Raw genomic sequence first — 26,860 nt, 5'->3', positions numbered from 1 at the left:
ATAACATCTTTAAAAAGAAAAGTTAACAGACTTGCATGAACCATTATATTTGTCCGTTTTACTAAATGTGTTTTTTAATTAAAATTTGGTATGCTAAAAACTGTGGCATCACTCAAGGTATTGCAACACTGAAATTTCCAATATTGTCATGGCATCTTTTAATTTTAACGAAAGTGTCTATCTGTTGTCTGTCATATGATGAAAAAATAGGTGACAAAAGATTTTCTAGCTGCGGACAAATTTTGATCAAAAATTAAAAGGATTTTAACAATAATAACGATATTATATTCACGAAAACGGGTCCATTTGCTAGTGGTTTCATTGGATTAGTTTATTTTCAATTTTTCTTGGTTTTAGTGGTGAGTAACGTTCATTCCAACTTTCTAAAAATGTCGTAATGAGTGGAAAAGTGTGACGCCGCCGTTTGTACGCTTTGAAGCGTTCGACGCTATTAAAAACGAAAGTGTACATCAATTTTTGTTTCTATCAACAGAGCCCTAAATTCATTTACAAAAATAAAATAGTTGTGTTTATGTCGTAAACAATACATATATTGCGAAGTTCATTATTGAAATGGTATGTGATTTAATGCGTAAGGAATATCGACTGACGACTGGAAATAATATTTTACACATACTATTGATTATTCAGCAGCTGCAATACCACGTATACATTTATCAATAAATTTTAGTATAAATAATTAATTGAGTGGTTTGCAGCATGCATGAAATCCAAACCTGATCAAAACAGTGATATTAATATTGCTAAGAATGCCTTAAGATTATATTTTTTTTTATTATTTACAATAAATAAATTTAATTGGTAAAATAAAATCCATTTTACTACCGATAAAGTTTATAAGTAGTAGTAAGCTCGGAGCAGACCTTAACTTGCTTAGGGTTCCCATGACAGTCGGGCCAAGTAACCGGAACGGACCCGGATTCTTATCCGGACTACGACTGTCAACTAGGCATCTTTGCTGGAAATTACTTCAGGAAAGTTTTCTGCCGCTATAACAACTTGCTTATCTCTTTTCAATTAAAATTTCGAGTTTATATATAATTTCGTTCGATGATAATAGCTGATCTTAGCGATTTTTTTTCGCAACCAGCTCCCCACTTTTTGGCTTTACCGGTATATATTTAAAATAAGCTCTTGAAGCCGTTGCGGATAAGATAAAGTTATTGGTCGGGGGAAACGCCTAATAACAACTCGTGGGATTGCTGAAAGATTAAATTTTTCTATCTTCCTAAAATGTGTTCCCCAATAAAAAAATCGTGCTTAAATTGCACAAAAACTCGAAAATACTTAGTGATTTAGCCAACTCTTATTCCCAAAACAATCAGGGGTACGTAACAGAGACAAGCTCGCATTTATATCGGACCAATAACTGTCAACTCGGCAGCAATCCTCAAATTTTTTTTGTAAATATTTTCTGTAGCTGCCGCAGATGTCTTCAGCTAGTAGTAATTTAGTGGTTTCGGTTGCAAGTTTTAATTTTTTTATTGGATACTGTTTAAAATATTTTCTTTATGTTACAATTTGGTTTACCAGCGTGGCTCAAATGTTTCAATGTTTCATTCAGACCTCTTATTCATTTTAAACAATCTCTTGCCTCCTATCGGCAGAAAATAACTCAATTAATTTTCGATGTATATTGGAAGTGGCGATTAACGGTATCTCTTATAAAAGATTAGTAAATTTTATTTTGATATGTGTACATAGTTGTATTCAAATGCTATCATAACCGCAATATGAAATAAAAGGTCTGAGATGCTGTTGCCTTATTAGCTTTTATTTACATTATTAAACGTTTCTTAAACTAACTAAATGTTTAATATTTACATTTTTTATATTTATTTTTATATTTTTTACTGTCTAAAAAATTTCTAAAAATGGAGTAGTAATAATAGATAATTTCTCTTATCTTTTGAAGACTGCTTTAAGCTGAACATAGTTGAATGTGTATGAAATAATATATAGCTTAGATTTGTAAACAGGTAAATGAATATTAAACGAAAAATAAACGTATGTTTTTTTTATAGATTGCGTATTCAATTTCAAAAAATGCATATGCTTCATCTATGTGCAAATTTCTTATACAAAGGAAGATATGGATATAATTTCATATGTATCTAATTTAAGGGCATTTGCATTTTTATTATACAATTTAGTCTTATCGATACTTTAAACCACGTGATCTGGCTAAATTCGCCCTATATGCACCTACCAAAAACGAATTTCCCCGGTAGGTGCCGATATCACTTCTATATAATGTTCGAGGTGTCGAGACACCATTAGCATTAAAGCCACTCCGTAGATTGGGTGCAACATATGGCCGTTGACTGGTGTAAAAGCTCCCTCCTTGATCCTGACTTGTTGGATTCGGAGACGTTGGTTGAAGTGAAGGTAAGATGGAGTTAACGGAAAAATTCGGCCGCACAAAGGTAGAGGCTATGTTTTGTGTGCTGTTCTGCGGTTGAGAACCAGGCACCTGGGTTTTCTTAGTGATGGAGGGCGCGATGTAAGGCGTGCCTGGCGAATCTTCTGATACTGGAATATCGTAGGAACGTCCCGAAGATGGGTTTGTAATACTAACAACACCTTTTCCACCTTGGGGACAAGGTTTGGGGTAATCGTAACCTCTCGAAACATCCTGTATGTATTTCTCAAAATAAATATTCTTCGGTTTATCCGGTGAGGTATAATTTGGATTAGTTAACGGCTCACGCGTTAACTCTTTATTCATACCCAATGATTGCGAACGTGCATTTGTTTGATTCTTTTTTAATCCTGGTATTACCTCTGCATCACCTTTAATCTTTACCACTATTGGAGTGGTAGTAGCCTCAATCTCTGATGAAGCCTCTGTAGTTGGCTTGGCGTTTTCCTTTCTTGTAACGTCCTTAGGTTTTAAATTGGAAACTTCTTTCTTATCCTCATTTTTATCATCTTTCGGTTTATTTTTTACAAAATCAAAAAGTTCATCGATATCTGGTACGTCTGGTATACCGCCATAGGTATCGAAATTGTCTCTAAAAGCATTTGCCCAATCCTCATTTTTATGCAAATTTGGATTAATTACTAATTTCCCGTTGTTTTTCCCACTGTGATTTTTAATAACAGTTATAGTTTTTACTCGTGTCCCTTCCTTGGAATCAATGTTTGTTGCTGCATAGCTCAGACTTGTGTCCCTCTTAACTTGACCGATCGATTTTGGATCGCTGACCTTTGTCCCAAAGATGTTTAAATCTTCTGCGTTTGAATCATGTTTATTTGTAGATATGGTAGATGCATCAACAAGTGTGAGTACTATTATTACGAAGGAATATATCTAAAAGACATTAAAAATGTTGTTGAATATTTATAGAAATGAAAGAAATACGGTAAGTTTAATACAAAAATTATGAAAATGGACCTGTTGATTAGCATCCATAGACTTATCCTAAAGGTTGCTATGACAGAGGGGTCTTCATGATCGTATCAAACCCAAATTTGCATCAAGCCTATTACTATTGATGAAATGTTTTCTATCAAACACATTTACAAAACTATTAACCCTAGCTACATCCTTAGAATCTTAATCCAATCTTTAAAATGTTACGTAGCGGGCGAGTTTCTACTCCACTGAAAATTATTTCTGTGCCAGCAAAGTCTACATAACAGACATGGATCCATAATTATATCGAACCAAGATATGTCACCTTAGCATCAAAACTATTTTGATATATATTTAATCAGCTAAAACCACAACGATCTCTGTCGATCATAGCATTCTATAAATTTTGTACCGAAAAATAAGAAAATTACTTTTCCATTCCAAATAATTATTAGTTTTGGAAAGGGCACTTGTCGGAACACTTTAACCTATGCAGAATTTTTTATAATGTGCTATCAATAAAAGACGATCTATAATGTTAAAATACACATGTTTTGTTGAATAATAAATCTATAATAAAAATGTTTTGCAAAATTTGATACCATCAAAGTATGTCTGCTTTATATGCTTTGCTTTTAAATAGTCGTTTAATCAGTCGTTTTGTCTTAAAAACTGTTTATAAGGAATTTATTGCTTTACATAACGGTGATCCAATTAGAGGTAATTTTTTCAATAGGCTTTTTTGACAGATCACGCGTGAATCATGTCAAGCGGCCATGTCATTTTTGTTCAGTATTGTTGGCATTTCATCATGGAAACACGCCTGAACAACGTTTACAAATGTTAAGAATATATTTCGCGCGCTTCGCTCAACTTATAGTTGTTGTTATTGTTGTTCTAGCGGATACCTAGTCCCCGTTAGGATGGTAAGGATTAGCTAAATTGTCGTCGACGTCATATAACGAAATGCCTAAGAACGTGCTGTTTCACCGGAGTCGGACCAATGGGAGAGGGTTGTTAGATGAGTGGGGTTGGTGGGGCATGCAAAGCGTACGATTCGCACCGTCACGTACCATCATGCAACTGGAGACCCAGTATTCATTATTAGATAATATTCGACGGATTAAAACACGTTCAGCACACAGTGAAGAAAATATAGCAGCCGTAGATGAAAGTGTACACGAAGACCGTGGATCGGCTCCGTTCGCAGCAGCTCGGACTGACGTATGGAACGAATTCGCAAATTTACGTCGAGATCTTAAATTGAAAGCGCACAAAATACGGCTTTTGGAAGTAGTGAAGTTGCTCGATCTTCTCAAGCGACATCGCTTCGCTCTATGGGCGCTTGAAGAGTTCCAAGAAGATTCGACGTTTTGGAGCCAGTTATGTAGCCCATTTCTGGCTCAATGGGAATGTAAACAAGCGAAATTGTCGCATTTTGGGACGAAGAGTAACTTGAAGAGATTCAAGATCTACTATTTTATCCAGAAAAAACAACGGCTTGGTGTGGTTTATGGGCCGATGGAATTATCGGTCCATATTTTCCATTTAGTTCGAACAAGAAGGTTCCCTTTCCCTCGCAACGCATCAATCAATGGATTTATTGAGAACACTTCGGTGAGCAGATATTTTCACATTTTGGGCCGGTCAATTGGCCACCAAGCTCGTGTGATATCACACCGTTAGACTTTTCCCTATAGGGATATGAAAAGTCCAAATTCTATGATATCCTTCAGGCCTTGGAGCAAAACATCACGCGTATCGTTCACAAGTTACCAGGCGAAATGCTCGAACGAATCATCGAAAATTGGACTCAACGGAAGGATCATCTGAGACGTAGCCGCGGCCAACATTTGAAAGAGATAATCCTCAAAAAATAAATGCCAAAGAATGTTCTTGCGAATGATAATAAAAATTCCCCATTAAATTTGAGTCTTTTGTGTTTTTTTTTTTTATAAAAAAAGTAGGGAACCTCGAAATGGATCACCCTTTATTATTATGTGGTTTCGGGGGTATCAAATTAAAATGTTTGGTTTATGAAAAAACTTGAGTAATTGAAAAAAAATCTTCAAAAAATGTCTCCCGATGTTCTGAAGGTCAGTGTTCAATTATGAAAAATAAATACCGTTATTGTTACGACCTCAATTTATTTTGCAACATAGGTAAGTACATGTGTTGTTTCGTATACAGTAAAAAGTTTTCACTTTCGAAGTTTTCGAATGCAAACTTTTTGTTACAAAGAAAGCTATATCATACGAAAAAATTTGTGGAATTGTAAAAGAATTATACTGTACTATCAAAAAATGTTTCTAATATTTGGCAAAATTTCGACTCATGGTTCCGGAATGAATTTTGAAAGTGCCGAGAAAACGAAATGCAATGCCCAAGGGGACAGTTCAATAAAGTGATGAGCAAGGAAGCCCCGTTAAGTTTCATCTATGTATGCATTGCAAACTAACGATTTCTAATTATGTAAATACTTATAAAGCCATTTTATAAACTATAATTTAAGTTTTCCATTACTGAATAAAACTTACACTGGAACCTAAAGCACAAAATAGTTTTAAGTTTAATGGTGCAATAAAAATTTAAATTTACAGTCAGTTGGCGGGTAGAAAATCAGGGTTTTCAAAATAAAAGTGAGTAGCAGGTCAAATATGTTTATCACTTTTAGATTTACAGGACCATAAATGAATACTTTCTCTCAGGATTCGGTATTCGGTTCAATGTAGCAGTTCGAAATATGGTTTCACTTCATTGGTTCGACAAAGTGTTTCTTACTCGATTCGGCCACATACATACACACGTGTAATAATAATAAATATACAGTGAGCATCAAAGGAAAGTGTACAACACTTGTTAATTACTTTGGTTATTTTATTTCAGTCTTTGTTAAGTGATATAATGTAACAATTTATATATATATATTTTAATGGCATTTAATACTCTTCAAATTGATGGACAATCAGCAGAAAGTATATGCTCAAAGATATTATTGCAGAAGAATGACAAACAATTTTACCGGAACTAACAGAAAATCTTCTCGGTTCAATGCCGCGTTTTTTACAAGTCATAATTAGAGCAAATGGAGGGCATATGACGCTCAAAAAATATGTTTCCATCCCTTATTGTTCTTTTGACGTCAGAAATATTAAGTATTTTGAGTTTAGTGTTCATAACTTTTGTTGCCGTAAGAATTTCGTCTTTGTTTTTCCATCAATTTGAAGAGTATTAAATATCATTTAGAAAAATATAAATGTTTGTATTATACACTGAACAAAGACTGATGTAAAACAAACAATTTAAGAAACAAGTGTTGAACACTTTATTTTGATGCTGACTGTAGTTGCATACATAACACAGCTCTACAAAAATATTTCCATCGCCTCCCCCCTGGATCATATGTATTAGTAAATTTTTTAACTTTCAAGTGTCCAGATTATGACCTTATTCATGAAAATGTAGAATGTGTTCTTGTTTTTAATAAATGCAAATCTAATATTTGGATAATTATCGGCTTGTTAGTAATAAAAATTTAGTTTTCTGGTTATGATAGGGTTCTGCGCACCGTTTTCGCGCATACAAACGTCACGTGATCACCACTTTCAGCTCCTTACCGAAAATATCCTTAGAATTATGCGAAAAGTTTTAACGTTCTACTAAAAATCAAACGTGTAAATATCTAGGATTACAGTCTAGAAAATTTCCTGTTTTATTTAATTAATCAAAATGAAACAACGATGACCCCAAATACCCAAATATCGGTACAGTCTACCAATGGATGTTAGTAAGAGTGTTGTGATATTTACAGCAAAGTTATTTTCCAAAAACTACTTAGGGGATTAGTACATTATCAAGTTAGGAACGTTAAAACAATTTGTCAAGAGAGTCGGACGTGGAAGAATATTAATTTAGTAGCGTTCGTAAAAATTGTCGAAAATAGATTAGAAAAGTTGAAAGCTGAAATATTCGATCGTCTTTAAATACAGCAGATAATGAAAGATAACAGATTATATCAAGGTGATAGGGAAATTGAAGTTTGGAAAAGTTTTGAGTTGAAAGTCGGAAAATCCCTAACCTAAGTACCAAATTATGAAGAAAATGCTCGAAATATGCTAACAAGCTGGAGCTATCTCTCAAAGCAATTTTGAGTGTAAAGTTGAAATATCTCCGTAATAATCTGTATCAATTTTCTGATAATTTGTAAATTATAGTAAATTATAGTAAGGAACAGGAGAGAGCGGTTGAACTAGGATCTAAAAGTTATGGAAGAAAGGTGTTATTGTTGATGGGAACGTCACATGATGGCAAATTGCTGCTAGTTCTTTAAAAAGGATTGTCGACTGGAAAATTATAAAAGAGAAGTTCACCTTTTACCGAAATATAACATATGTTTTCAATAATTGTCTCCCTGTTTACTTCGATGTATTCTTATTTTTCAAAACAAAACTGACATTACAAGAATTTCAGTTATTTTGTGTCATGATTTCTAATTTTTGTAAAGTAAAATGAAAATACGGTTTTAAAAATAAACGAGAGCAAATCTTACAAAACCATTAACTGTAGGCACAAATATATCCAAAATCAATCATATATCAAGGACACAGAGTACTTTATAGCCTATATAATTATTCATCAGAAAACTTATTCATAATAAGAACCTCAGAGTGTATATGTAATGTCAACAGAAAAATGCGACGGCAAATTGATTAAATATAGTACTTGTAAATTTTATTAGCTGCTCCTTATCAGCTTTTGATACAAATCAAAAGAATGTGTGTGGAAAGTATGAACAGAGTATAATATACATATACATAGTATGTAATAGGTTGTCAAAAAAGTCTTGCGGTATTTTCGCTAGTTGGCGCTGAAAGCGCATAGTTCTAGTTTTATCGTCGCATCGGGTCATGCTATACCTTTTTGGAAAGCTCATTTCACGCGCTAAGACGTGTTTGATTGATTGTCGTTTCTTTTAAGTCGTTCGTGAGTTATAGCGTCGCAAACATGGAGCAAAATAAAGAGAAAATACGGCATATTTTACGGTACTACTACGATAAAGGCAAAAATGCATCTCAAGCCGCCAATAAAATTTGTGCAGTTTATGGACCCGATACAGTTTCCATTTCCACCGCACAACGATGGTTTCAACGTTTTCGTTCTGGTGTAGAGGTGGTCGAAGATGCGCCACGCTCCGGAAGGACTGTCGTCGAAAATTGCGATAAAATCGCTGAATTGGTCGAAAGAGACCGGCATAGTAGCAGCCGTAGCATCGGTCAAGAGCTGGGCATGAGTCATCAAAAATTCATTTCAATTTCAAAAAAAAAAAATACCGCAAGACTTTTTTGACAACGGCGATGATTGCCTAACCCATAGCAGAGAGCACGAGTGGTTTCAAAGTGGTCGTGAGGACATAAATGACGATCAACATGTGTTCCATCGAAACTGTGCGTGAATTCATCAAAAATCAGCCGAAATCATTATTGAAATTCATAGAAATGGAATTGAACACCTTCAAAGCATCGATTTATCGCATTTTGACTGATCATTTTTGCTTACGAAAGGTGTCTGCCAAAAGTTGCTCAGAATCCAACATTCGAAGGACGATTATTTGACCAAAAATCACATTTTAACCATTAACCATTCCCCGTAATCGCCTGATATGGCACCGTGCGACTTCTTCCTTTTCGGAAAAATGCATTTGCCCATGAAAGGAAAGCGTTATGCAGACGTAGAGGCCATTCAAAAGGTTTGCACCGACATACTGGCGGCCATACCGGACAACGAGCTAAAACACTCGTTCGGCATGCTTTTGGACCGTGCAAAAAGCTGTATTGAAGCAGACGGAGATTATTTTGAATAAAATAAATTGATTTTGCCGAAAAAACCATTTCTGTTTTTTTTTAAGTCCTATTTAATTTGGAACGCACCTTGTATGCACACATATAAATTATCAGCATGAAGAGCTGAGTCAATTTAGCCATGTCCATCTGCTGTATATACGCGAAATAGTCCCTAAGTTTTTGAGATATTGATCTGAAATTTTGCACACGTTCTTTACACTCCAAGAAGCTGTTCATTTGTCGGAACCGCTGGAATACTTTTTTATTTGTAGAGACTTCTTCACGGATTATTGTCTACGAGGAAATTTTTCTGATCGGACTACTATACGGTATAGCTGTCATACAAAGTGACCTATGAAAATCATGGCAAACTTAACATTTTTGTACTTATGTTTCGTAGCCGCGATTACAATGAAAAAAAATCTATCACGTCATAGACAAATAGCTGCCAAAAACTCACTAATATCCAATTCAAAATTCACCCGAACAAAGCTCTTGCTATTTCGAAGTAAGTACTTGGTACATTCTGAAATATGTTGTTGATATTTTATTACACCATCCACCACTATAAAATAATGAACTATTTGAGTCTCGAATCTAACGGGGATCGAAAATTTCGTCGAAATATCTTTTTTCTAGGTTGGTATAACCATCAGTAACATTAGTATCAAATGTCAAACCAAAATAATCATTAGTGTTTAGTATACGCTTGTCTAGTTCGAGCCGCAGAACTAAATAGAGAGGGTACCATCTTCTATAAGTGTACAGCTGCTGGCGTATGTCGATGATATTGATATCATCGGCCTTAACACCCACGCCGTTAGTTCTGCTTTCTGGGTCTGGCAGTGAACGAGGGCAATGCGAAATATCTCCTGTCATCAAACAAACAGTCGTCGCACTCGCGACTTGGCTCTCACCTCACTGTTGACAGTCATAACTTTGAAGTTGTAGATAATTTCGTCTATTTAGGAACCAACAATGTCAGCCTGGAAATCCAACGCAGTATTGCTCTTGCCAACAGGTGCTACTTCGGACTGAGTAGACAATTGAAAAGTAAAGTCCTCTCTCGACGAACAAAAGCTAAACTCTATAAGTCGCTCATAATTCCCGTCCTGCTGTATGGTGCAGAGGCTTGGGCGATGACAACAACCGATGAGTCAACGTTACGAGTTTTCGAGAGAAAAATTCTGGGAAAGATTTATGGTCCTTTGCGCATTGGCCACGGCGAATATCGCATTTGATGGAACGATGAGCTGTACGAGATATACGACGACATCGACATAGTTCAGCGAATTAAAAGACAGCGGCTACTCTGGTGTAGGGACCTGGCTTCGCTTGGAATATCCAATTGGCGCCACGTAGCGAAAAGAAGAAACGACTGGCGCGCTGTTGTTAACTCGGCTATAATCGCGTAAGCGGTGTCTTCGCCAATTAAGAAGAAGAAGAAGATACGCTTGTCTTTCTGAAGTCATAAATCCAAATCAATCAATTTTTTCGAAAAGCAAGCTTGCGTTAACGTCTGAGAAAAAAGGCTTTCCGTCTACCAGGATGTCATGAAACGTATTATTACTGGCGATGAGATTTGGATCTACGTTTACGATCAATCGGTCGAATATCGTGGAAAAAACTACGTGAAAGCAGGTCAAAAATAAAGGATATGTTGACAGGTTTCTTCGATTATAGAGGTGTGGTGCGCTCTGAAGTTCTTCCGACCAGCTAAACTGTCAACAAGGAATACTATTTGAGTGTAGCGCGTACTTTGTGGGAAGCTATTCTTAAAAAGAGGTCGGAATTATGAGGCAAAACTATTGGCTTTTGTTCCATGATAAACACCGTCACACACTATATTTATTCTTCGTGAGTTTTTCAGGACTTGGAAAGAGCTGGGTAGTAAGCGCTCAGAAATAGATGTTCATTGGGGAGAATCTACCGATGGCACACTTTAATAGAGACATGTAGGTGTAGGGACTGGGAGGATGCCTTTCTCGAAGTGTACGTACGAAGGATCACCTTTTAGTGGTATACAGACAGCTCTAATACGGCGGATGAAATTGGAACTGGGATAGTGGCATCACGCACAGCACCGAACTGTCAGTGTCTATGGCGAAGCAGAGATTATTTTAGAGAGAAACAATATCATGGTAAACGTATTGTCGTTCTCGTCCGTTGACATCAAATCAACAATAGTATTAGAGCGCATCATTTATTAGCATAAAACTCTGGGCTTAAAGGCATCAAGGATAATGATCTTGTCGACTTTCTAGCGAAAGAAGCTGTGACAAACAAGTCAATATGCCTGGAGCCTGCCTTCGATGCGGGCCCCCAGCCATAACCATAGAAGCTACGAGGAGAAAGGGGCTTGAAGAAATCGATACTTGCAGGGATTGTCCGGTTTTCGCAAGGCTGTTTCTGAGAGAGTTCAATACAAAAATATTCCCAAGTTAGGGTAACTAGTGGAGTTTTATACAGGCCGTGACAATAAATCCGATAAGAGTTTATATCATCTCTATTAACTAGGGAGTTTTACTAAGCCTCTGATTCAACTGGCCTAAATGAAGTAAAATGAAGGTCTAATCAAACACTCTTATTATTAATTGCACAGTGAACTGTAATATTTTTCCTTCTAAATCTAATACAGAATCGTTCAAACGTTCACCTTCCGTTCAATGAAGCTAATAAAGTAGCATTAGACTTACAACGGAGATCTCCATAACAATATTCAACAATTAGCTATTTTAAATTGTATTTAAAAGCTAAAATCTCTAATCTATGAACAGTAATGGTAAGTGAAAGTGCGAAGGTTCTAAGAGTAATGAAAGCAACAAATTTATCTAACAGAAACACACCATCAATATTAAAAAAAATACATGAAAAAACAAAAAGAGGCTATTTGAAATACTTTATATCGCTAGATGGTTTCGATTGAGCCAATAAGAGCCATTCGCCGCTTGCGTAGTTCACTGCTTGCTTGCTGTAATTATTTTGAATATTGTTTTTCAGAAAACAATATTTGTGCTAACAGAAAACTGAAACACAGTTGTAAGCCAAATGAATCACTGATTATACATGATACATAATGTACAAAATTATTGGTTAGACGACTGTGGATGGTAAAAACAAAAAAAAATTATTTTTAATATTTTTAGGTTATATGTACTCATAAATTATCCGAGGGGAATATGAACTTTTAGCTCGGAGTTTTGACACAAGTTCATTATGGTGAGCACAGAAATTTTTGCAAATTGGGGAGAAGCTGAACCAAACATCTAGCAATTGTTTACAGATACATGAAAATGTCCTTATCTGTTTCACTTATTTTGTTATATCATATAAATAAGGTTTCTTTTAATTTATTAATATAGTTGTTTTTTTTTTTTTTAAATGACATTCAACTCACAATGCAAAAATTCATTTTCTTTCAACCGAGTATTTTATATTTATCTCGAACTTCGAATTTTTGTTTTACCGTTTGACCGTAACTGCACGCTTTTTAATCGTTTATAACCGCAAACAATGCTTGGTAAGAGCTTTTATACACAATGGAAAGAAGGAAAATTGATTTCCTCTACAAGTTTTATAATGAACTCTAACGTTTTTTTCATTCCAATATCATTAGTATGATCTTCCCAAAGATGAAATGGTCAATTACGTCTTGTCATGTCCACAAAAGCAGACACTTCGTCCAAAAGTTCGTACATTGTTATTATCTTGTTTGATATGCCTCACTTCATATCTCGGAAACACGTTTAAGACAAGTTGCTAGGCCTACTGGACCATTACACATACTCTTTACTTATATATAGTACATACATACATATGTATGTATATGAGCTGAATGAATTTCAACAAAAGTAGATGCAGTTTTCTCGTTTTTGTATTATGATTGATTAAAGAGAGGTGCCGGAATCAGTTGACATCTTCATATTTGGGCATATATTTGTTTGTTTTTATTCATGAACGCATAATGAGGGAAAGCAACTGTGTTGAGCCACATTTTGTGCAACTAATGATGATGTCAGCACATGTTTCGGGAAATTCTCCTTTTAAAACTTGTATTTATATATATGTGTATTTAAAATGGAATTGTACCACTCATGGGGTGTAGTGGGTGTGTAAATAAACCCAATATAGGACCTACGATAATCTATATATTCAAAATGCCCAGGAAGTTTGAGAGCTTAAAAAGAAAAAGGATGTGTTTGGGCCTTTTAGCTCTAAATATGATAGATGATAATATGTTCTTAATGCCTAAGCTCAGAACATCATTAATGTTTTGAATCCACAAAAACTCCTTTCCGATTTTATATATTAATATCTGTTTCCTGAAAATTTGTAATATAAATTATTTTATGCAAACCTTTTAGCATTAAAAAGTGAGGTTATATGTATGTTTATGGTATTTTTCAGAGCTCATGTCATCTCTACAACTAACCGTATTGGACTAATAAAGACAACTTAACCAAATACATATTTAATTAAACAACGCGAATAGCTATTGTATGGCTGTTCGCTAAATGGATGTTTTGAACCTGTAATAAAATAAATAATAATTGCGTAGAATTCTCGGACAAGTAAAAGATGAGTGTTATAATTCGTTTGCAAAATTTGCCGTGGTCGGCAAATGCATTGGATATACGGCAATTTTTCAGAGGTCTCTCAATACCGGATGGAGGTGTTCACATTGTTGGTGGTGAAATGGGCGATGCTTTTATCGCATTCAGGTAGATATTTACACTTCTTAACTTAAGTATTGGTTTTAAGAATAAGTTGTTAGCGTTTAACGAACGCGTTAGATCAATTGAGTCATTCTAGTTTGGCTGAGAATTATGAAATAAATAAATGGACTGTAAAAAAGGTTATGTCGAAAAGGTAAGAGAAAATGTTCGTCTATTGTGACGATATACTTGTCTTGAAAGACGACGATATATTACCCTTAAACTAAAAACTCTAAAGATTAAAACTTTACAAGAGAATTAAAAATGGAACTCTTTTAAATTGAATGTGTTGGGAAATACATGTGGAACAAAAATATATGTCTATAGAGTATATACAGATGGAATATAAAAAATTAAATTAAAACGTATCTTTTTAATAATGCGACACGATAGATAATACTCACGGCATTTTCTTACGACACTTTGCCCAAATGCAAAAGCTTCAATTTCCAATCGCATAACTGTAACAAATTTAATTCAAAAAGCTAGTTGGCTTCAAAAATGTATTTTCAAAAATTTTGGGAAAAATTTGCGAAATATTTATCAACAAAGCATCCTTTTAGTTCGCCATATTTGACCAAACCAAACGATACTTCTACTTCTTTAATCTGCAAGAAAAAGATTTTTTCTGGAGTCTGCCAATAAGTTTGCCACCTAATACTGCGTGGTAAGTGTTCTTGAGCCACTTGGGCAATTGCTTTGCAAAAACTGATTTTTAAATGTCACAATCGAAGTAGAAGAGGCCTTTTATCTCACTGCGCGATTTCTCTTCCAAAAAATAGGAACCGAATCACTGAGCGATATTGCTCAGCTGACATTTTTACAGTAGTCGTCTTCGGGAATATACTAAACGATAGTGAGTTTATCTTGTGATATTATCGCTATCGTATGGTGAGGTTAAGTGCTTTTCGTATCTCCGTGCAATAGCTTTTCTAAAAGACCGATAATAACTTTACGAATGAGTTCTCTACAGTAAGTTGTTTGGCCATGACTTAACAACGGCTAAAAAGCTATCTGGACATTTTGGGAAGGACTCATAAAAATAACCGTGAGTAACAGTGTATTCGACCACGAGTAATACATTTTTGTACATACTCGAGTACTGGTCCGAACTCTGGCTGATTTCGTCAGTTTGATTCATGTATACAAATCGAACGGTTTGTGTACAAATCAGCGGCAAAGAACAATTTTGAATCAGTAGCGATCAGCTTATACAAGTACACACATACATGTTTGCTTGTGAATCATACTCATATTTGTATGAGTGCAACGTTGGCCAGTGTTCGGGTTGGATATATCCTATATGCTGTACACATGTACAGGTCTTTGTAGGTTCGCATAGAAATCATTTAGTATGAGTATTAAAATATACCCGAGTAAGCCACAGATAATTGGAATCAAAACTACATTACTCGAGTAATTGATCGGTTGGATTGAAACATCCGGCACAGCGCACTAAGTTTACATGATTTGATTTGAACCAAAGTCGGCCATACCATTTACGCGATCGTGATTGCCGAAGAAAAATTGGTCGCGCTGCATCAAATCCGTTAACGCTGGTCGGTACTTGAGTCGATCAACTATGCTGATTTGATTTGGATTGTGTTTTCGGCACGAGTGTTTGATCTGACTTAATCATACTCGTTGCAGCCTCTTATGCATATAATCTCAAAATAATCTATGACTGCTTTTTGGGCAATTTTGAAAAAAATATGAACCAAGCGAAAACAATAAACCTGATTTGATTACTTGTATATAATAGTTGATGTCCATTCTTGCTTAAATAAAGGTAACGTCGAGATCTTTTTAAGTAACTTGTCAGAAACTTGTATTTCAAAATGTGTGTACAACAAAGCCGAAGAGAGAATATCGGGAACCGGGGATAATCGTAATGAATTATTGGAAAAAACCGCGAGAAATCATCTGCGATCTCCCTGCTCTATATCACTGGGGTACATATGAAATGAGATTACAACGTTCATACGATATTCTCCAAGTAGAAAGACAATAATACCAATCCAGGTGGGCTAAGAAGTTCATATAGTTTCTATAATAGCTTTAGAGAGAGTCCTTATTTTTTGTAGATAGACCTAAGCTTCGAAAGGCATTTGTCGGACAAATGGTTCCTTAGACATAGTGTTTTTAGCGACGAAGTAAAGTAAGTAAATTCTGTTCTGCCTATACAGACATGAAGGAAAACATTAACAAATAAAAAAATATCTTAGATAACCGTAAAATAAAGTTGATCGAGATAGCTGACGTTCTGAAGACATACGAGTAAACATGAGGGACATATCGTTGATAAGATTTGGGAATCAAGCATGCAACATATTTGTGCCCTTCGATTTGGAATAATCATATAAATTGAACAAAAAAATGTAATGGCTAATGTACTTATTTAAAGTGTTTAACCAGAGGAAGTATAAGAAGGTCATGGGTTACAAAAGGAAAACTGAAAACTTTGGGAAAATTGCGATTTTATATTCAATATTGTTTCCTTTTAGCTCTATACGATGAACTCAGAACCGCTCTGACTTTTTTAAACCGTTTGAAAAATACTTTTCCATTAGGTATGTAATTTAGGCTCCTTTGGAGGCGATAACCTTCTCATTAGGTTAAAATTTTTACTGAACTTTTCAAAATTGGAAACGAAAATTACGCCGAGGGCCAAATCTGGAGAATCCAAGGGATGGGCAGCAATTCATGGTCTAATTCAATTGAATTAATCGTGTGGAAGGTAGTGTGAGTTGACAGTGCCGCTTTCGCTTGCGGTCAATACAAAATTAAAAACAAAAATGCAATTGAAACTAAGTTCTCATCGGACTCCCTCGTAAGATAACCCTTATTTCCCTTTTCGAATCGGGCTTGGTATTGGCTCTAAAAGGTTCGTATAATTCGCTTTTATTAACAATAAGTTTTTTGTGGATTCGCGAATTAGGAAATTCTATTAAGGTAAACGATAACAAAATTGTCAAGTCCATTTGAAACTTGGAAAAGAAGGCCTTCAAAAATAAATTAACAATTTTAAAAGTGAGAGATTTAAAATGAGTTTGAAATTTCCAACAAGTCTAGATCCCTCAAATCATTTCTTCACGTCGCGTTCTGTTATCCATTGTTAAAGAATACTTATGCGCTCGCATTTTGCAAAGTATTTGTGTGCTTCGCTCTATATTTTCGAGAAATACCTTTATTTTACTCTGCAATCGAAGACTTCTATTAGTATTCAGTCGATTGGAAATATGCGATGAATACTTCGAAGAGCATGAATACATATTCTCAGAAAAAAATATGTTCCTATTAAAATACCTGAGATATTTTCATATACAATGAACTTTCAAAAATCTGTAAACTAGTTCTCTTAAACGAAATCACTAAGATGCGAAGGTCTGAATCGCGGCACAAGCTATCACGGTTATAATGGAGACGATTGGTAAGTAAACACCGGAATGTTTTATTTGGTTGTATATGGTATGAATTCTATGCAGTCATCTGACCATTTCACATACTGTATAAAGGACTTCTGTTATGCAGAACATAAAACTTGGAAGATAAAGTTTACCTTAAGTAAAAGGTATATCCTACAAATTTATCCATTCGAAGTTCAATGAACACATTATTTTTAAGTTTTTAAGGATTAGTACAGGAAAGAAGGAAGATCATTTCATCTAGATTCCCATAAACAGTCTACGGTCAAAATTAAAGTTGTTTTCTAACGGCTTCTAAACTGTCGGAAAGAACTTAGTTGCCACCACAAAAGTTCCAAACATTTTAATAAAGCACGGATCTCTCAATTCAAAGTTAAACTTAGGGTCCATCGTAACATTGGATCAAGGTGACTTGTAAATCAGCAATTGAATCCGATAGAGTAATTTTGAATATCACCCATTGAATTCAACGCCACAAACCGGAAGATTTCTCAAAAACAAATATTGGTTTAAAACCAAAGAGATCTGGTTTATGCACCAAAATGGGTGATTCACTCTACCGAATTCTTGACTGAAGTTCATATAAATAACGTAAGTCAACGTATTTGCCTAACTACCCTAATACGATGTTGTTGAAATAAAATATTTAGATATAAAATGATGTTTGTCGTTACTGGCGTAGACACCGCTTACGCGGCTATAGCCGAGTTAACAACAGCGCGCCAGTCTTTTCTCCTTCTTTGATATGTGGCGCTAATTGAAGATTCCAAACGAAGCCAGGCTCTTCTCCAACTAGTTTTTTCAACGGAGTAGAGGTCTTCCTCTTCCTGGCGTTATGCTTTCACTGCCATTCAGCAGACTGGAGAAGTGTTCCCTCCATAATTTTAGTATGTTCTGAGCATCGGTTACATCGGAAACCTTCTGTTAGTCGCTCCATCTTTTCGTAGAATTTTCGAGCATAACCCCTGTCGGCCAGCTTGTCAATACTCACGCATTTTGGCCTCTCTCTTTTTCTGTCTGCAAATGCGTCTCGCTTCCCTCTTCAACTCTCGGTATCTATCCCATCCCGCACCTGTTGTGGTTCGGTCGTAACGTTATGAGGTAGGCAGTCTGTTTTCTCTCCGCTGCGACACGGCACTCCTCGTCGTATGAGCTGTTCTTTTTCATTTTCCCGAAAACCACTGGTTTCGGTTGCAGCTGTACGTAAATAGCTTGAAATGCCGACCCACAGTGCAAATCGATTAGAAAATCGTTCGGCTATCTGTTGTGTTTGCAACAAAATAGTGGTCCGAGTCGATGTTAGGGCCTCGGAGTGTATGCCCTAAACGCTGGAGACGTGTCTTCCGTTTATCACAACATGATCGATCTGGTTGGTGGCTTTTCGATCCGGAGACAACCTGGTAACTTGGTAAATTTGTCAATGCTGGAATCTAGTACTACATATAACCATATTTCGGCCCCGGTGAAGTCGATCAGCCTCAACCCATTTAGGAATGTTTCCTCGTGGAGGCTGAATTTAACGACTGTTGTTCCAAAAATACCTTCTTTGCCCACCATGACGGTAAAGTCGCCAAGCACGATTTTGAAATCGTGGCGGGGGCAGCTCTCATAGGTGTGTTCGCTTTGATGTGGATTGGGGAAAGAAGTTCACCCACCGAATATCCTTTATGGCCACTGTAGTAAATGCCACAAGGACCTACTCGCCCCAGTCCTTGTGTCCATCGCATTTCCTGGACGGCGGTGATGTCAGCCTTTACTCTAACGAGGACATCAACCAGCTGGGCAGCGGCACCTTCCCAATTAAAGGACCGAACATTCCAGATGCATGCCCTTAAATCGTTATCCTTAATGCATTTGCCATCACCGAAAGGAGGGTCTTCCTGCTCTTCCGAGACTGGTGATAATTTTTCATTGTGGGCGTTTTTTACATGGCGGGTCCCAAGCCCAGCGCACAACCCTTAGGAGGGATAGGTTGGATAAACCAAAGAGGGTTTAATTAAAGGTGAAGTTGATGTGAGTATTTTATATAATTTTTTGTCTAATTTATACATGCGTTAGAGTCATATCATAAAATTTTGCTCGTAAGTGTACGTGCAAATAAGAAGTACCACTAAGTAGGAAACTAATAATTACATTAAAATAATTGAAATCAATATCAAATGAAAGTTTGCTTGAGTTTCGAGCCCATCAGTGGTTGTTATGGTTTCATTGCGAAATGTACTATTCAAAATTATAATAGTGAAAAACAAAACGAATAAATATTTCCACTTAATTGCACCGTCAAGAAACGCAACCTTTTTATAAAATTAAGAAATGAGGGAAAAACTTATTCGGAAATTGAAGACCCCTGGGATGTACTGCACCAATGATAGCCAATGGCATTAAATATGTCAGAAAGCAGAGGTAGGGAAAGACAACTGCAATAGACCATCGATGCATAGTTCGCTATAGCAAAATTATTCGTCCTCCGTCTTCGTTTGATATACAATGCAAAAACGACTATTAGAAAACAATTTACATGGACGAAGCCCGCAGAAAATGCACCTTTTAACAAAAAAACACGTCGCAAAACGCATTGAATTCGACAGAAATCATGTCGACTGGCCATTGGAAAAGTGGCGAAATATATTTTGGACAGATGAAAGTAAAATCGTGCTTTTTGGAGGCGCAGGTTCACGGCAGTATGTGCGTCGTCCACCGAATACACTACCAAACCCTCAAAACATGCAGGGTCAAAAATATTAGTTTGGGCATGTTTTTCTATGTATGGTCGTATCGACACTGTCATAGATCAAGACATGTACATGGATATTTTGAATACCACAATGTTACCTTATGCCGGCAATATAATGACCCGAAACATACGAGTCGGCTAGCCAAGGAGTGGTTTCGTATTAAAGGGATTAAGGTTATGCCTTGGCCTGCGCAATTGCCCGACCTCAATCCCATGGTAAGACAGTTAATAGGAGCTTTTCGATCACATACTGAACTCTATTCCTTTGCATCTATACATAATTTTTAGATTTAAATATGTTTCAGTTACGTTTTTAAACCAGATGTGATATATGGTAATACTATTTTTGAACAGCGAATAGATTATTTTACAGGACAACGCTGCAATCTCCAAGAAATTGTTCAGATCGGATCACTATGTTCAAAAACAAAATCATCTTCATAAATGATATTATTTCATTATTAAGTAATTATGACACGGTGCATTATCTTTGTGAAACAGCTCTATGTTTTTCTTCAAAGGCCGCCGTGTTTCGGCGAAGGTAGTCAATAAACATTTTTCCAAAATACAGACTTTTACAATCAGCCGACTGTTGCGTTTTTCCACGCTTTGGAACGGGTTCACCGCGCGCAGTCCACTCGGATTACTGTCGATAGGACTGTGGAGTGAAATGATAGAGCCATGTTTCAAATATTGTCACATATAGATACAATAACTCGGGTTAATTACGCCTTAACCTCTCCAAACACTGTTTCGAATCATCAACTCGTTGTTTTTGGTCGAAAGTGAGCTCACGCGGTACCCCCTTCGAACAAAGCTCTCTCAAACCAAAATATTCCTGAATGATATGATGTACATATTCATTTGATATCTTTAGAGCACCTGGTATGTTGAAGAACGTCAATTTACGGTCATCCAAAATACAAACCGTTGGTCGTTGCGTTTTCTGATTTAGTTATAAATATAGTAGCCACCTTTGAAGAATGGAAAGAGATTTATTTGTAATAAGAGCAGATCTAGCGTCGTAAGTACCTAGGAACAAAAAATACTTCGTTTTTAATTGATGAATACATACAACACTAAACACAGTTCTATATAGCGATAAAAAGTATATAGTGATGTATTCCACACCGTGTCAACTGTCAGGCGTTTGACCACAATTGTCGGAAAACAGCACACCACGAATATAAAAGTTCTTGCAGCTAACCCTAAGTAATGAAGTAAAGTCTTCACAGGGTCTAGCTTTTATTGCTTTTTATGGATAACACTATCGGAATGTCCTATCTCAAATCTCTAATGTCACAATCACTTGACGACGGCCTACTTTGTTTTTATTTAAACCAATCATTTGTCAAAATGAGATTAAAAAGTCTTTACAAGTAGAATCCCAAAAAAAGTTAATGGTTCTATCAATATGATATTTCAGCCATAAGCATAATCATGAGACCCAAATGGAGATTTATATTAAGCTTATTCGCGGACTCAAAGTACAAAGGTAAGATATCACCCAAAAAATTCTAAACGAACAGTTTAACATATCGGCAAAGCTTTGATTCGTCAAAGCCAAAACGAAGATGACTCAATTGTCTTACTCTTTTAGTTTTCAATATATGCCCCAGAAAATAATGTTTTACACGTCTTTTGTATTTTTTCCTTCTGTCCCCATATAGCACCGACGAAGATGCCCGTCAAGCAATGATGCATGATCGTGAAAAAATCAATGAGGTTCAAGTACGTCTATTGCTTTCGTCGCGAGCTGAAATGCAAAAAGTGATCGAAACTGCACGCCAGCAATCTCTCCAAGCCCTCAAAAATGCTGGTGCCGTACCAGCTATCAAAGCATCGACCTTGTCCAATCCGCAACCACCGGTCATTACTCCAAATAGTCTACATAATATACTTTCGAGTGCAGCACCATCATTTTTGGCATATCAGAAACAAGCTGGCATCACACTTGTGGAAACGCCAAATGAGCCCAACATTAATGAATCCGTGAGTACACATCGTAGTAGCGTTGAAAAAACTCGCGATCGCCGCCGTTCTACATCACGAGATCGTCGTCGATCGCGTTCACGTGACCAAATCGAACGTAATGATCGTAACGGTTCACGTCGTGGTCGACGTGATAGAAGTCGCTCTCGATCGCGAGATCGCGATTGGAAGAGTCGACGATCTAGCCGACGTTCAAGAAGCCCAGATCGTGGTCATGACAAAAATAGAGATCGCAGTCCAGATCGTAGTCGAAACTCTAGCAGAAGCAATATAAATAGCAGAGAACGAGAAAGTGGAAATACCCAATCTAACAAATCCACCACAGATTTACTCGGTACCAAATCGCTTACTAAAATATTAGACACAAATGAGAGTGCTAGCGCCAAATTAGGCAGTATTTCGCCTTGGGGTATACCTGGCATCAACTCGTATCAAACAAACAATTCAGACAACATTGGGGGAACATCTACCAATAGTTCTACACCATTTTCTATCGCTGGCTCCAATACCAGTAATATTTTAAACCCATTTAGTGTGGGGACTGCCATTCCGGGTTTACGAGGTTCGCAGTTGACGAATTCATACACCAGCAGCGTTGCCAATAAAAGTCCTGACTCTCAGTCTAACACGAGCGCCGTGAATATACCAGCAGGCAGCGTCATGCCACCATTCCAGAGCTACTCCTCTTCGGTTGCGGCCCCCAATAATTACAGTATAAATTTTTTTAACTCTAATTCGAACAGTAGTGACTCACCTAAGACCTTTGCATTGCAAAATCCCTATACGACGGCGATACAACAGGCCACATTGAATACGAACTCAACAGATTCAACTAGCGCTGTAAAGCGCAGCCCCACTCAACAGAACACTAGCACAATGTTCCCTGGCCTTAGCTTGATTGATAAGAAGCCGGATGTATCTTTCGCACAAGGTAATCCAACAGCAACATCGACGTCTAATTTCTCGTCAGTGAGTCAATTGTCACAAGAGCCCATCGCATTCGCCAATACCAATCCTTATGCCCAAATGTATCCGAATCTCTTCGCACAGGCCGCTGCAGCCAGTGTTGCCAAGCCAAGCAACATCTCACAGAAATCAACAGAGCCGGAAACACAACGTTCTAAAGAGCCAGTAAAAGGGAGTTGCTGTATCAAGGTTAGCGACATGTGTGGAAGTACCACATACAGTGATGTGCGTAAATTCTTCATGGGTCTCTTCATCCCACACAACGGAATTAAAATGGTAAACGATAAGCACGGATTGCGGATCGGCGTTGCGTATATAAAATTTTCACGAGTATCCAGTGTACATAAAGCGTTAATGCGTAATAATTCCACGCTTAAGTCGAAAGCTGTCAAAGTAGAGATGGTAACTGATGAGGAATTCGAGGAGGTGGAGGACAGTTATCGCCCCCAGGGACGATTTGACCGTAACAATGATCGTGGAGACCGCAATTATTCAGATAATCGCGGTGATTATGATCGTAATGATGATGATAACGATGATACGAATAGTCGTGGTGACCGAGTGTCGAACTCCGACATTGAATTCAAATCGGAACCTTTTACTGTACTCTATATTGAAGATATACCCTCATCGGCGGTTGAGCACGATCTTATGCGCATGTTCTCCTCTTACACCATTTTCGATATTTTATTAACACCTAGTCGTGAAAATCGCCGAGAATTCAAAGGGCATGTGCTTTTCTCACGTGCCGAAGAAGCGAAAGCAGCTTTGGAGGACAAATCACGGCATATGATTGGCTACCGCAAAGTGCGTGTACGCCCAGCGACGGTCGATGAAATGGAAAGAGAAAAAGAGAAACTACGTTTGGCTAACGAGCAATTGATGAAAGAAGAAGAAGCACTCGCTGAAGCGGAGAGATTGAAAGAAGAACAAAATCAAGCTGAAGATGATATGGATGTAGCGGATGACACGAGCAGCCTAGCATGCACCGATGTTAATAATGACATACAATTAGACGAAAAAACTGAACGTAATAGCTCAATCGATTCTAAAAATACTAATATACCTAGTCTTTTCGATATTGGTTCAATGAGGGGTGACGATAATATGTCAAGAGGTGGTAATACACCAAGTGATCCCCGTCTGCGTCGACAGAAGCCAAGCCGCTTTGAACCTTTGAAGCCCACGGACGAGATGAACCTGAACATGAATATCGGCAACAATATGGGTATGAATAGTAATATGAGTCAAAATAGCAATATGAGTATGAGCAGCAACAGGGGTATGAGCAGCAACATGGATATGAGCAGCAATAGAGGTATGAGCAGCAACATGGATATGAGCAGCAACATGGGTGTGAGCAACAACATGGGAATGAACAACAACATGGGTATGAACAACAATAACATGGGCATGAACATGAATAATGGTGGAAATTTCATGGCGCCGATGATGAATAACAACAATAGAAACATGAACAGCAACAATATGATGAACAACTCAAATGGGATGAATAATTTCATAATTATGAAAAACTGTGATTATAATACACGTATGAATGACATAGCTGATCTCTTGCAGGGCGCATTTTTGCGTCTCAAACACATTGAACCGTTACGCGGTGAACGCAATATGCCGACCGGAGAATTCATTGTCGAATTCCAAGATTCTCGTGATGCAGAAACCGCCTTACATCAATTCAACAACACCACATTTCGTCAACGAAAACTTCGTATACGACCGATCATGCCACAGGAGATCGCTGACAAAATTGGAAAGCCCTTCATGAATTGTTACCCTGGTGGTGGTGGTGGCGGCGTGACAGATGGCCGACCATTCGACAGGAATCCATTTCAGGGAAATAATAATGACGGACCACCGATAATGAATATGGGCGGTGGCTCTGGTGGACGCTACGGCAATAACAACATGAACAACGACAACAATAATGGCCGCGGCGGTATGGGAGGTAATAGTAATGGCGGTGGATCAATGATGAATCGCGGTGGTCGCGGTGATCGCGGTCACAACGGTGGCTATCGAAGTGATCATTCAAGTGGCGGAATGCGCAATCGTGGCAGTCGCAGTAACAACAGCGCTTCAAGTCACGATGGCCACAATTCGGACCAGGATGACGAAATACAAATAATTGATGACAGCAGCAACGATGTTGTTATTAGTGGCGATAGTAGACCTAACCGTGGTGACGGAGATAGCAGTGGCATACCGGAAAAATTCACACGCCCCGGCTGCGTGATAGCCATGGAAAATGTGCCCTACAAGGCCGAGCTAATAGACATATTGAAGTTTTTCGCTGGTTATGATTTGACTCCAGACGATATTATAAGACGTTTCAATGACGATGGCACACCGACGGGCGACGCACGTGTGGCGTTTGAAACGCCATCGATGGCACGTTCGGCCTACAATTCACGGCGAAGAAAACAGATTTTCAATCGCACCATACGCTTGTCATTGCTGTAGGACATGGAGTTCTGATTTCCGAAGGGTGGCTGTAAATATGGGGTAGATTACGTTTAGGTTTACGCATACACATATGTACATACTTAACCTATGTACACTAAATTATAATTTTAAGGTTTGCTTCATACCATATTCAATATTTGTATTTTGTAAATACGAGACAACATCATAATAATGAGAAGTTAAGTACCACGATTGGATCGGTGGTATGCTAATATTTTGTACACAAACATACATACATACATACTAACTTATGTTAAAATTAATTTTTATTTAACGTAAATAATATATAATTCAAATATGAGTAGTTTATGGATAAATATAAAATTGTTTTTCTTAAACGCATATGTTGTTTTATTTAATAATAAATTTTTAAATAAAAATATATGTTTGTGTAAACGGGAACTAGTTTAAGAACTATAAATATTTAGTGTTGATACTCTTGAATAATACGTTTTCTGCAGTCCTGCATGGACCAGGGACCAAATCTGGAGAAACCGTTCGATGAGCTAGCAGTTCGTAGTTCGTAACCAATTTGGCCTTGACCTTTCGTACCGATAGGACAGTATTCAACTTCAAATCAGGCCGGGGAAATTTCACGGTTTCGACTGTATTGTTCTCAAATCCGTGGACCCGTTTGTGTCTACCCGCACCCAAAACAAAACTTTGATAGTAAATGTTTCTTGCGATTATAGCGTCATCGTACGGTTAAGCTAAGTACTTTTCGAACTGCCATATGTAAATTAATATACGAAATACACTAAAAAGGGTCAATAAGGAAATAATTAAAGATAAGAAGACGAAATTGGCCCATTGAAAAGACAGATAATATAAGCTTGAGTAGGTATAAATAGGCACATTCATATAATAGAGGTAAATCAGAACTTGTAGGACCCCCAAAGGTGATCTAGTGACTGATGCCTGGACATTCCTTAGACCTGGAAAATCAACAACTGACCAGATATTCACCATGCGCCAAATCTTGGAAAAGACCCGTAAAAGCTGCTTTTGACAGCACGAAAAAGAGCCGCCTTTATGTGGGGGTGATTCATTAATAGTTATACATTATTTCCATTATAAGTGACACTCCGCGAATAAAAATACTTTGTGTTGCAAGTACAAAATTGTTGTTGTTTTCAAATCCTATTTGCATTATATTTATTTATAATTTTTGAAGATGTTTCGGTTAATTATGTTTTAAATATCGAAAGATAGATTATCTGTCCTCTTGATTTATTACATGTTGTTCACGATTCTTCGCTTTATCATTGCATTTTATGGCAAGCTTCGATTCAATTTAGGTGCTGTCCTGTTGCCATATCAAT

At 37.1% G+C, this 26,860-nt stretch overlaps 2 protein-coding genes across 3 annotated transcripts; one reads left to right on the top strand and one right to left on the bottom strand.

Annotated features, from left to right (window-relative positions):
• Nucleotides 1-163: 163 nt before the first annotated feature.
• LOC126761263 (probable WRKY transcription factor protein 1) lies at nt 164-25,880 on the top strand. 2 transcript variants are annotated; one of them, XM_050477274.1, is made up of 3 exons: nt 164-359; nt 13,627-13,940; nt 21,764-25,880. In XM_050477274.1, exons 2-3 carry the CDS (start codon nt 13,798-13,800, stop codon nt 25,533-25,535), a joined length of 3,915 nt encoding a protein of 1,304 aa, XP_050333231.1. In that variant the 5' UTR covers nt 164-359; nt 13,627-13,797; the 3' UTR covers nt 25,536-25,880. The 2 variants fall into 2 exon arrangements, with proteins under 2 accessions (XP_050333231.1, XP_050333232.1); XM_050477275.1 differs by lacking the exon at nt 164-359 and adding an exon at nt 366-576.
• On the bottom strand, nt 2,177-3,436 carry LOC126761580 (uncharacterized). Its single transcript, XM_050477888.1, has 2 exons — nt 3,419-3,436; nt 2,177-3,334 (listed from the first exon to the last, which is right to left on the bottom strand). The coding sequence occupies exons 1-2, from the start codon at nt 3,434-3,436 to the stop codon at nt 2,177-2,179; spliced, it is 1,176 nt and encodes a 391-aa protein (XP_050333845.1).
• Nucleotides 25,881-26,860: the final 980 nt, after the last annotated feature.

This window comes from Bactrocera neohumeralis, chromosome 6 (genome assembly GCF_024586455.1).
Source record: "Bactrocera neohumeralis isolate Rockhampton chromosome 6, APGP_CSIRO_Bneo_wtdbg2-racon-allhic-juicebox.fasta_v2, whole genome shotgun sequence".
Classification (NCBI taxonomy): Eukaryota; Metazoa; Arthropoda; class Insecta; order Diptera; family Tephritidae; genus Bactrocera; species Bactrocera neohumeralis.
This window is presented reverse-complemented; position numbering and strand designations above follow the sequence as displayed.

Bases quoted from the DNA above. Each gene is read 5' to 3' on its own strand.
- LOC126761263 (XM_050477274.1), top strand. From the start codon at position 13,798: ATGAGTGTTATAATTCGTTTGCAAAATTTGCCGTGGTCGGCAAATGCA. The intron at 13,941-21,763 runs GTAGATATTTAC...GTCCCCATATAG, and splicing joins GATGCTTTTATCGCATTCAG to CACCGACGAAGATGCCCGTC.